This window comes from Anneissia japonica, unplaced genomic scaffold (genome assembly GCF_011630105.1).
Source record: "Anneissia japonica isolate Jap-2015-1 unplaced genomic scaffold, ASM1163010v1 scaffold287593_len981703_cov172, whole genome shotgun sequence".
Classification (NCBI taxonomy): Eukaryota; Metazoa; Echinodermata; class Crinoidea; order Comatulida; family Comatulidae; genus Anneissia; species Anneissia japonica.
The window spans coordinates 929,898-941,671 of record NW_022726550.1 but is presented as its reverse complement, the minus strand read 5'-3'; the positions used below and the strand labels follow the sequence as shown (position 1 = coordinate 941,671).

Genomic DNA, 11,774 nt, shown 5'->3' with positions numbered 1-11,774 from the left:
TAGTTCATATAAAAAATAAAAGAAATAAGAGAGGTTTTTACATTAGAACGATTCGATAACGATTTTTCAGTAATGCGATAACAACATATTTTGACAAATCAGATCAGATGACGTCATAATCATGGAAAAACATTAAAATCGTCGTAGTAGCAACGATTTTATCGTTTGTCCATGATTATGACGTCATCTGATTTGATTTGTTAAAATAATTTGTTATTGCATACACGATAAATCGTTATAGAATCGTCCTAGTGTAAAAACCTATTGTGAAACACGATTTTCATTCGCTACCATGATAGCCATAAATTGTGCTCTGGTGGAACAAAATCAGTTTTGTTGATTTATTTTTGCCCTACTCAATTCAGGGGCTGTAATCATCGTTAGAAGACTAAGGTTTAATGTCAGAATCAACCCAAAAGAAGAAAGTAAATGCCGTGCCAACACTTAAAGATTGTCAATTAATTCAAAAATTATTTTTACAGGCCTCATTTTTTTTTACTGCTGACGCACTAAACAAATAAATATATACAAGCATAATCTACACTGTAAAATAAGTAGGCCTAAATCCATTCCTAAATCCTTTCCTAATCCCTTAAATCCTAGGAGTAAATCACTAAAACGGGTACACACTGTGCTGTACTATGGTCAGAGCGAGGGGGGTTTTCGATTTTGACGAACTTTTAGAGAGTTCTATAAAATTTTGCGAAAACCGATATCGTCGTGATATACTAACAGGAAACATAAAATTTAAAAGAAATAATGAAAAGTTTCAGAAGATTACGACTACGCACGACCATAGACCCAAAATAGTAGTAGGCCTCCTATTGTAGCTACAATAGTGGGCCCTGATGGAGCTACCCTAGCCTAGGCCTACTCTACTACATCGACCATGCAACTCTTGTTCACAGGAGTGCTCGAAATATTCGAATCAAAATATTTTTTTGTATATAATGTCAAAAAGTATACGTTTCTACTTTGGGCAATCGTACTTATTTTATATTATCAAGACATACGTGGAACATATATGTTAAATGAAATATATTTTGCTGTGCATGGTGTTTATATCAATTAATTAACTAATTAAGATATTAATTAAGATATTTTAAATAAGATTTTCGTCAGTTAGTGTTAAAATTATTTACGTAATTGCGTCACCTTGTGTGAACCATCCTGAGCTCTGCTTATCAAAAACACGCAGTATTCGAGGGCCAGGGAGAGCTGCCCCACCCCCCTATGTATTTTTTATATATTAGTAGACTCATCGATTAAATAAGCCTTTGAAACTCCTAAATTGTCATATTTTTCAGGAGCTTCGACCTCTGGAACACTCTCAAGCGACTTTGAGCAACGCCCAACCACTCTCATTTTTTTCGTCGGGGACATCGCCACCCCCTCTCCCCTCGTCGGGGACGTCGAACCCCATGTCGGCCAAATCCTGGCGCCAACCCCTGATTCAGTACACTTTCTGTTCATGGAGAGGAACTCGTCATAGATTGAGTTTCTTTTCACAATCTCGTTTAAGACGCAAAAATTCTAGCGCAGGCGTGGAAACTACATAATTTTGGGCACGACGGCTCAGAGTTGGCACCAGAGCCACCTTTTCGAAAGCAAAAAAAAAAGAAAAAAAAGAAAAAGAAAAGAAAGAAAGAAAAAAAGAAAAAAAAAAAAAAAAAGAAAAAGCAAAACGTGGATCGCCCAAAGCGCCTTAGAGGTTATTTTTGGCCGTCTAGAATACCCAATTTTCGCGGGGGCATGCCACCGGCCCATAGGTTAATGTTATCTCGATCGGCGCCACTTTCGGTCCCTACTTACGGCCCGGGGCCCCCTTTCAGACATCTCTGGATCCACTGCTCGGCACAGTGGGTTTACGTAAGGGCTAAATGCAACACCGCCGTTTGTCGGTTGCAGTCTGGACAGATCGTCAATAAAAATGATCCATTGCACGCGCGTCGTGGTGTCCATAGCATCGCGTCGCCGACGACCATCGAGTGTAGTAAGTGCCCGCCACGACCTTATTCTGAGTTTCTCTCGTGAAGCCGATAAAAATGTGTTATTTGGATAGGACGCGAGTCCATCGCAGATTAAGCCTACCTCCCCCCACACACACACACCCAGCAATTTGCTGATACAGCTAAGCATGGAGCTGGGTGATGTTCCCGCTGCACCAATCCGCATAAATTAGCTTCCCACAATAGGATGAAGGGAGTAATAAAGGTCTAATATTTAAATAGAAGTATTTATTTAATTTCAAATCAAACCAAATCAAGTCGACATTATTCATTATTCGTCATGTAAAATATGCTCAGCAAAAAATAGGCTACGTGAAATGTGCAAGAATACATAAAACTTTAAAATTACAACACAGGAGTGCAAACACATTCGCACTGTATATAGGCGCTTCCTATATATATATATATATATACATAAAACAAAAACCTGAAACACAATTTTAAATCGAGCATATCTAAAATTTAATAAAATAGCTTAGACCTGTATTGCATGAAAAGAAAAAAATAAAATATTTATCGTTTAAAAGAATTATGATTATAAAAATGGGACGATTGATTTACAGTGGAATTGAATCACCTTGTATACAGCGGATCTACACTATGCTGTATTTGTTTTGGAAGCTTCACATAGTTCGGCGCTTTAAGATACTCACCTTCAACCAGTCTTTAAACTAAATTATTACAAATTAGAGAACAATTTACTTGATAACATTGATTGTGACTTCGTTTTGCTAGTACATATACTGTTTAATAGCTTATACTAGCCATTTATGAATAAATTAGGTGAAAGGGAAAAAAATCACAAAATAAAGTAAATAAATGAAGAGCACAAAAAAGATAAAAGTTTATGTTAAATTATAATTTATCATAAAGGATAACATTTATTAAAATTACGTACATTTTGGTTTATAAAGACTCATTATATGTTTATTTATTTACACCTCACAAGTGACAAGCGAACTATACGGTAAATTCTATAATACAAAGGTCAAAGGAGATTATAGAGAGGTGGAGGAGAGGAGAAACTAGCGTTTAAGCCATTATTCACTTTCTTGTAAATCGTTATTCAATTTAATTAGCAATTGTAGCTTGCACTTGGGACCTATGCACACGTCTCGAGTCAGTTTTAACGAGCAAAGCTATTCGTCTAGTACACAGTAGTTCTAACTCTAATCCGACGATACTCATTCGCTGCTTCAGCGAACCGCCTCCATATATATTACTTCCGACATACGCCACCGAAACACAGAAGGTATGTTCAGTCTAACAAGGTAACACGGAGGAGAACAACGACTCTCCGAGCAAACAAACGCGACGTGTCTTCACCCAAATTAATGATTCTAAAAAGGAATAGCGAATAGTACCTTACGTCATAAAACTATTAACGACAACTTTAACGTTAACAACACGCGTTGGTTTTATTATCTTACCACTGCGCTCGTACTACCACGAAGTACCATGACGGATTATTCATATTCATGTAAGTGCTGACATATTATGTAACATTTTCGAATTTAAATGCAACAAATTACGAATATCATAAGTTGTGTGTGCTCATAATACTAGATCCATAATAGGCCTATGCCTATTCATATGAGATGAATCTAGCATGCGTCTCCCAAATTGAATTTCTTTCCTTTTGACTTAAAAGACCTTTTAAAAGCCTTTAATAATTTTTTTTATTTTTTAAATTGGTGCGGTATAAATTTCTGATATTATTTTACTTTTTCTCATCGGTTTTTTTTTTTAATTTGTCATTACTATCCTGCCTAGATTTAGCAAACATAAACACCAAGTCAATTTGTCCAATATGTCCAATATGTCCATTATGATAGCTTTGCTCCATGGAACCATAAGATCTCCTGGATTCGTAGTTTAGTTTCTAGAGCCCACAGATTATGTACTCCTGATAAACTTCAAACAGAGCTTAGTAACATCAGGAAGTTTATGTCTTGGAATGGGTACCCTTTTAAAGTTGTTAATAATGTACTTAAGAAATTAAATGAACCTAAATGTATACATAGGCACTGTACAATGTTTGGCTATCTTCAACACCTGTCTCTTATACACATCTAGATGTGTATTTACGTAGATGTTTAAATAAGGTAAAGAAACACTTAATTAAAGAGGTAAAATTCATAAATTTATGGCAGTATAAAAATGTTTCTCATTTTATATCTACTAAGGATCAAACCCCTAAGGAGTACAGAAATTCTGTTGTCTATCATTTTAAATGTCCAGGCTGCAATAGTGATTATATTGGTAAGACAGATAAGTGCTTAATAACTAGACTTAAAGAACATTCTTCACGATCTGATAGTGTTATATTTGATCATGTTAAAAACTGTGAGGCATTCCAACATGTTTTAGGATTACAGGGTATACTTGAAAATGATAATGTCGTCTGTAATGTAAGTAATAAATTAGGTTTAATATTTTCTAGTACTAACATTTGACAGTTCCCGAAACTGGTCTATCCTATTGTTTAAAGAAGCGTTCGCTATACGTAGACTACACCCTTTGCTTAACAATGGGCTTAGAGCTTCAAAAGAGCTTTCTTTGTTTTTGTAGGTATCTTTGATCATTAGAGTAAGAATGCTTTGATCTTTTGTTTAAATCACTGCTATGTCACCTACTAGAGGTAATGTTTTGATTGGTTAAACACTTAAGCTTGCTAATATAGATAATTTTTTCATTTCTGATGATGACATAATTAATGTCGAAATATTGAATCCCAACACGATGGCGTGTATATATTTCAATACTTGGAGTATGTATTATACTTTCTTATCCAAGTCAATTTCGTATCTATGGAATAATAACACAATTCCTGCTTATTCCGACATGTCTGATCGTAGGCCTACTAACGATGCATTGTTTTCGGTGGTGTTAACTTCTGCGGAAACTGTAACGTCGTGTGTGTTGATTAACCGGTCGCGTGGCGTTTTGTACAGGGAATTCCCCTTCTTTAACCCAGTCCTGCCGCTGCATTTTAGACCATAATAGGCTTAGACGCGTTTTCATACTATAAATTATCTATAACGTCAATGGGTTTATTAGATATGATATTCAGGGACACGATTTGGTATAGGCTACTATACAGGTGCTTACCGTGCGTTTTCATCTTGTCGGTAAGCAATTAAATTTGAAATGCAGCACAGAGGTCTAAAGTCTTCAGGAAACAATTTAGCGTGTATTACGACATCATTATTCTCCAAAAATGTATATATAAAAAATACAAAGCAGAAAAATTAATCTGTTGGAGCCAAAGTTGATTTGTAGAAATATTTCTAAAATGATACCGTATGAGTAAAATACAAACTGATGAGAAATGACATAGGCCTAATTATACAATTATTACAAACAAGATAATGTGTAATTAATAAACAATCTTGACAAAGAACGAGTTACAATATAATTAAACTAACCTGTAAAAACAACAATTTATGATATGAAATTAATATAAATGTAGCTTAAAAAACAAAAGTGTATAATTTTATTTAACACACTTTTCAAAGATATAAAATTATTATTGTATATCACATTACAGACAATATTTTAGAAGGTATTAAATAGTCACAGTTACATGTAAATAAGGTAACGTACCTCAGCCTCAATTTCTTCTTAGTTTGTTCTTATGTTTTAAGCAATTCGAGCCTCAGTGTTCTTATAAAAAAAATAAGTGTATGTCTACAGCGATGACAATAGAGCAATGACTTAGAGAGTAGTGTGAAGGTTACAGTTGTAATCATATAAAAAATACTTGGCAAAAATACCTCCTATTATTAAAGGTGAAAATCACAAGAATGTTCATAAAAAATTAACACACACAGAGGCCATATACCGATGTCCGTTGTGGAAATCAAGAAAAATGAAATTCTTGTTTGATGATAATTTTATCTCTCAAAAGTAGTCAAAATAGATATTTTAATTAAATATTATATCAATTTTATTCAATAAAAAAGAAAGACTCATTTGTAACAAATTGTGGCCAATGGCCAAATTGCAAGTTACAAGCACGAAAGTACAGATAGACTCCTTATTTTAAGTCTTTTGTAATTGTACTGACAAGGTAACCAAATTTGGCACACTCAGACTTAACATGGGTTGTCCGTAGTATTAAAATATTTATTTCCCCTCGCTTTGGGTTTTTTTTGGGAAAAGTATCACTGGAATAAGGGCGACCCATGAAAAGGCATGTCCCAAAGGAGGGTTCTACTGTATTTTACCCGAGAAATACTGGAAGTGTGTTTGAAGCGTGTCAGTAGCATTTGTCATATACCGCATTCTATATCTTCAACGTCCATAGCATAAAAGTTATTAAGCACAAACATTTGAGCGTGAGTGTTTCATTTTATTCTCTCACTTTTAAAATTTAAAGCGATTTGCGATATAAAATCGAATTAAAATAAGTTGTCGTTGTCGTATATGCTGTCGTTTATATGTTAAATCTTCAATAGGCCTACTTATAGTTATATTGAATTCCATCTTCGTATAATTCTCGCTTCCTAAAATATGTGAAGCATTGACATGGATAGTGTGTTGGTATTCCTCGGATCTATTGCAAATTGATAATGTAAGCCTGATCCGATTGCTTACCATCGTTATATCCAATTTCGCATATATGTATATAATTCAGTGGATAATTAACCGACAAGAGTGTGGTGTTTCTTTACCCAACGAAAGTACATCTATTCTATATGTGGATGTATATTTAATACAATTAACGTTTGTAATTATGCTATATATGCCAATAATAATACTAGTCCCACTTTGAGTTAATTATTTTGAGTTCAAATATGTACATATCAATGTTCGTGTATAATTTTTCCATCAACAGATTTTATTGAATAATTTGAAATTCAAATTTATAATTGATTTAACTCTTTAGGTTATGTGCAGCGATTAAATAGAATTGTTATAAATATAATTTTTAAAAATTGACGAAGGACCCGCTATTCACTCGTCTGTTGCTTTGTAAAATGTAAGACGAGAAATGTTAATATAGAGAATATCTTAAACACAAAAGCTTTCAGTGATAGTAGAGCGGCTAAGGTTGAATATTAGGTAGAATCTTACACTTTTGTAGGAAAGCATGAAACTTTCCACAGTGATACTATGATACATAAGGATCATTAAAAAAATAGACCCCAACAAATAATGCCTCTGAGTGGCGGCTATCTTGAAATCCAATATGGCCGCCAAAATTAATAAATTTATAATATATATAAATAGTTACAGCACACATCACTGCCAATTGAAGATCTTTACCCATCTTTTCAATATCAGGGAGTGCCATGCAATCATCAGAAAATAAGTTCAATGGCCGCCATATTGGATTTCAAGATGGCCACCAAATTCTAGATATTTTTGTCAATATATTTATATCTACAGTACGGTACCTAGTACTGTCACTCAAAGACCGTTACCCATGCATGTTTTCGATGTCTAGAAGTATTATGCAGCCATCATAAATTATATCAGAAAGTCACCATATTGAATTGCAAAGGAAAAAATACAGAAAGGAAAGGAGTAAAAGTAAATGTGAAAAGATAAGAAAGAAAAAAAATAAAAGAATAGAAAAGAAAGGATAATAAGGGAAAGAAAATAAAAAAGTGAAGCCAAAAAGAAAATGAAAGAAAGGAAAAGGAAAAGAAATGAACGAAAAGAAAAAAGAAAAAAGGAAAATAACAAAAAATATTAGAAAATGTATAAAATAGTGAAAATGTTTTATTTGATTTGATTAATTTATTTAGAATAAATGAATAAATAAACAAACATTAAAAAGTTGTACATAGGAATACAATACAGCATAGGTTAAATATGATAAACGAAAAGGTAAAAAATATCAAGTGTATGAAAGAAATGAAAATATATATAAATCAATGGAAAATAGTTATTAAGGAATTAAAATATTGGTAATCAATCGAAAGTAATGGGGATAAACAAAGATATTGATAAAAATCAAATATTTTGGAGGCTATTGTGAATTTCAAGATGGCGACCACTAGGGGACGTTATTTTTTTGTGGTCTATTTTTTTTAATGATCCTTAGGTGTCATAGTACCACTGTGGGAAGTTTCATGCTTTCCTGCAAAAGTGCACGATTATTCTCCTTAACAGATCTACTAATATGACAATATAAAAACAAAAAATAAATACAAAAATTGTCGATACAAAGAAAAATACGTTCGTTGTAGTTGAATTAATATGAAATTAATTATATACTGGAGATGAACTTCAGCCTGGTACGCGACGACGCCAGTTTATCTAGTAACCTATTAAGAGGCATTTACGTCTTGAGATAATTTCAACTACTGTTAAAAAATAATAGACTTAGATATAAGACACTTTATAAATATTTGGGATATATTTCATGCCTACTCAGAGATTTAATAGCTTTAAACAAAGTTTGCTTGTAATATTTAACCGGCTATAATAACGGTGCCTTAATTTTTTTTTTTTTTTTTTTTTTTTTTTTTTGTATAGCAACAATCCGAAAAAATAAAACTCACCTCATGGTTTTATTATTGAGTAAAACTTCACAACATGGAGCTCTCAGAGTGGCGGCGCAAGAAGCACAGAAAAAAATCCCTCTCCTTCCCCCTCCCCCCCCCCAGCCGACAGACAAGCATTTTCGCTTTCAATGGGCAAAACAAATTAATTTAATATTATTCATATTAATAATTATACATACAGGACTTGAAGAAAGATAAGAAGTTGCAAGAGGAATGGAATTCGATCCTACTGAAGTTACTGATCCTACTGATCTGGATGCAAAATATTGTTGCCATCCTAAATCCTAATATTTCCTACCATTGGCCTTCTAGGTCGTTTAACTTTGGGACCTTGACCGGAGGCCCAAGACGGCCCCATTGGTCGAACCTCAGACGGAAGATTCCCGACAGCCAACACTCCCTAGAGCTTCATTAAGAATGATTCACAGTCGTACGGCAGTGCATGCATTAACACATTAAACATTTAACCACATTTGCAAGGACAAGCAACATGGGAAATGTATGATTCCAACCCCAATTTCAACATAATTTGCTTCTATATTGATTATTTATTCAACAATATTTCAGCAGGATCAGGAATGTCGATTTATAGGAACAGTCAAACATAAACTAAAATTTCAATTAGTAACACTACAAACAGTTTTCTTTGTTCCATGTGTGTGCATAAAGTTATTACTTTACTGTACTAGCATTAAAAATCCCCGTGGCCCAGTTGGTTAGGACGTCTAGAAACAGCGCAGTTTTTCCACCTGTAGATTTCCTCTTTATTTATATATAATTTTAAATATTTTCTCTTTCATGCAAATTACTTTTTCGCTCACTCATAGTGGAGCAATGGTTAAGCTAGAACAGCTTGTTTGCAGACTGTAGGAAAACATAATAAACTCTATTTAAATTAGGTTTGCTTCGTTGCGCTGCAAACACAATAAACAAATAGATAAATTAATAATAATGATAGAACAAATACTAGGAACAGATGGAAATAAAGATAGGAACAAATACTTATAATATCATGCTTAAAGTAAAATACAAATAATAAAAGGTTGACTTTTATAGTTTATTTTAAATAACAATAACTCTGGGAACAACAATAACAGATAATATAACTATAGGAACCCAGCAAACACAAAACATTCTTATAAACGTTCGAGAACGTTGTGGTTTAGTTAGGTATGTCACGCAATAACGTTCACACAACGTTCTATGTACGTTCAAACGTTATGTGAAATTACGTTATAAGTACGTATTTATGGTTCTACAAAATAACGTTTTCAACACCAAACTGTAACATTATTATTACGTAACATTGTTAGCTGGAAAATTCTAAAGTAAACTAGTCAATATTGCCTTGCGTAAAGTTCAGTGGATGTAACATTTTCAGAACCCCTCTTTTCAAACTCATGTATACACCACTGCTTAGCCATCACACAGCCCTAAAACTAAATACAGAAGGACTATCGGATGATCAAAAGTTAATGCCAACGCTGTTGGTATTTAATGAACTGGCTAGTGTGATGGCAGACGTCTTATATATTTATTGGATGGAAATCTCTTTACTCTTTATTACATTCCTGGTAGATTTGCTTTATGCCTGCACAATTTTTTTAATAGGTATTATAAGTCTGTGTTTATTATGTATTCACATATTCTGAAGCTTAAAATCCGTTGGGTATTAAAAAATAATAATTAATCATTATGGAAATTTACTTCGATGTCGCATGTGGTCATAATCCTTCATCTGAAAAAGTAAAAATCCTGTTTGCTTAAGGCAACAGCCAAGCGTCTCAGGCATGATAATTAAACACAAAGTCATCGCCATTATTCACTCTTGAAATTCATTTAATATTATTTCACTGAAAGAACAATGCTATTCAAATCCATGTTAGATTATCCTAAATTGTACTACCTAAATTTTTATTCTTTTAAACGTTGTGTGAATAATGTTTTTGTGTTTATCGTATGCCTATCAATTAACTATTTTAATTGGTAAAGCTGATCGCACAGCGCCGATGGTCGCCGATCAACGCGAGAACGCAACGTAACGAGACAGTTAAATGACAGTCTGCCATTGACACAATCACCAGACGGCGTCGTATCGTCAACCGCTCAAAGAGAGCGGGATTGATTCATCGACCGACGGTACGATTCGGCGTTTGCTCTGTTTAACAGGTCGTCTTATTTGTGACAGATTCAAACCCTGACTTTCGTTACTGATGCACACAAAACGTACCTTTAGGTACCTTTAATAATCTGGGGCGTTTTTAAAGTTATATAATTTATTAAACCTGGAATATTAATAATACCGATACCGATCTATATGTGAAATAAGAAAGAAACAATGTATTAGCAGAACGATATTGCTTTCTTCTTTCAGTATATTGCTGATCTTTAATTTACATAAAAATATGATCTAGAGATTTTCAAATTTACAAATCCAATCATTTGTCATAGGCCTAAATGTGTTGGTAAATTATTCATAATGCAATTTACCGTCTTAAGTTCTACGTTAGAAAAGCCAGACAAATGTTCGCGGAATAATTTATAAAATACATGAGTAATAATACGTTTTCTAATTAAACTTATAAAAATCGAATGATTTATTTTGACAATGAGTCACGTACCTTTACAATCTTGAAAACGAACAAGAATTATTGTCAAAAATAATCATATCTTTTTAATGTAAAATTAATTGATGACCAGCTTTTTCAAGATTTATTTGGGACTTTCAATAATCGTTGTAATTTTTAATACTTATCCGTAGAGTGTACACAAGATTATTTTTGATATTTGAGGCTTAATAAATGGTAATTTAAAAAAAAAAACAAAAAAAACAAAAAAAAACAGATTATTATTGATACTTAGTTTGAGAATATAAATCTTATAATTGTATTGAATTAGAAATATTGTAATTTTATAATACTATATAACATCCATGTTAAAGCGTATAACTACGGCGTCTATTTATCTAAATTAATTATTTAATGGATCTTTCCGAAGTGTCAATCAAAGAACTTGACTCCATGATCAAACTAAAAGCTGACGTGCCACGGCACTCAAGTTATCTCACAAACGAGCGCACGTGTTTGCATTTACGCTGTCGTCGTTTTGTGGAATCTTTAGCAACAGTATAATACATACTCCAAGTATTGAAATACACGTCATCATTCCTGATGATGACATAATTAATGTCGAAATATTGAATCCCAACACGATGGCGTGTATTTCAATACTTGGAGTATGTATTATA

General features: G+C 33.2%; 1 protein-coding gene across 1 annotated transcript in view; it reads left to right on the top strand.

The window, feature by feature from the left end:
- The first annotated feature begins 3,268 nt into the window (after positions 1–3,268).
- Positions 3,269–11,774, top strand: part of LOC117113273 (orexin receptor type 2-like) — a 35,765-nt gene continuing 27,259 nt past the window's right edge. The window contains exon 1 of the mRNA XM_033256571.1: positions 3,269–3,489. Coding sequence (XP_033112462.1) covers positions 3,468–3,489 — 22 coding nt within the window. The 5' untranslated portion in view covers positions 3,269–3,467. The remainder of the gene's footprint in view (positions 3,490–11,774) is intronic.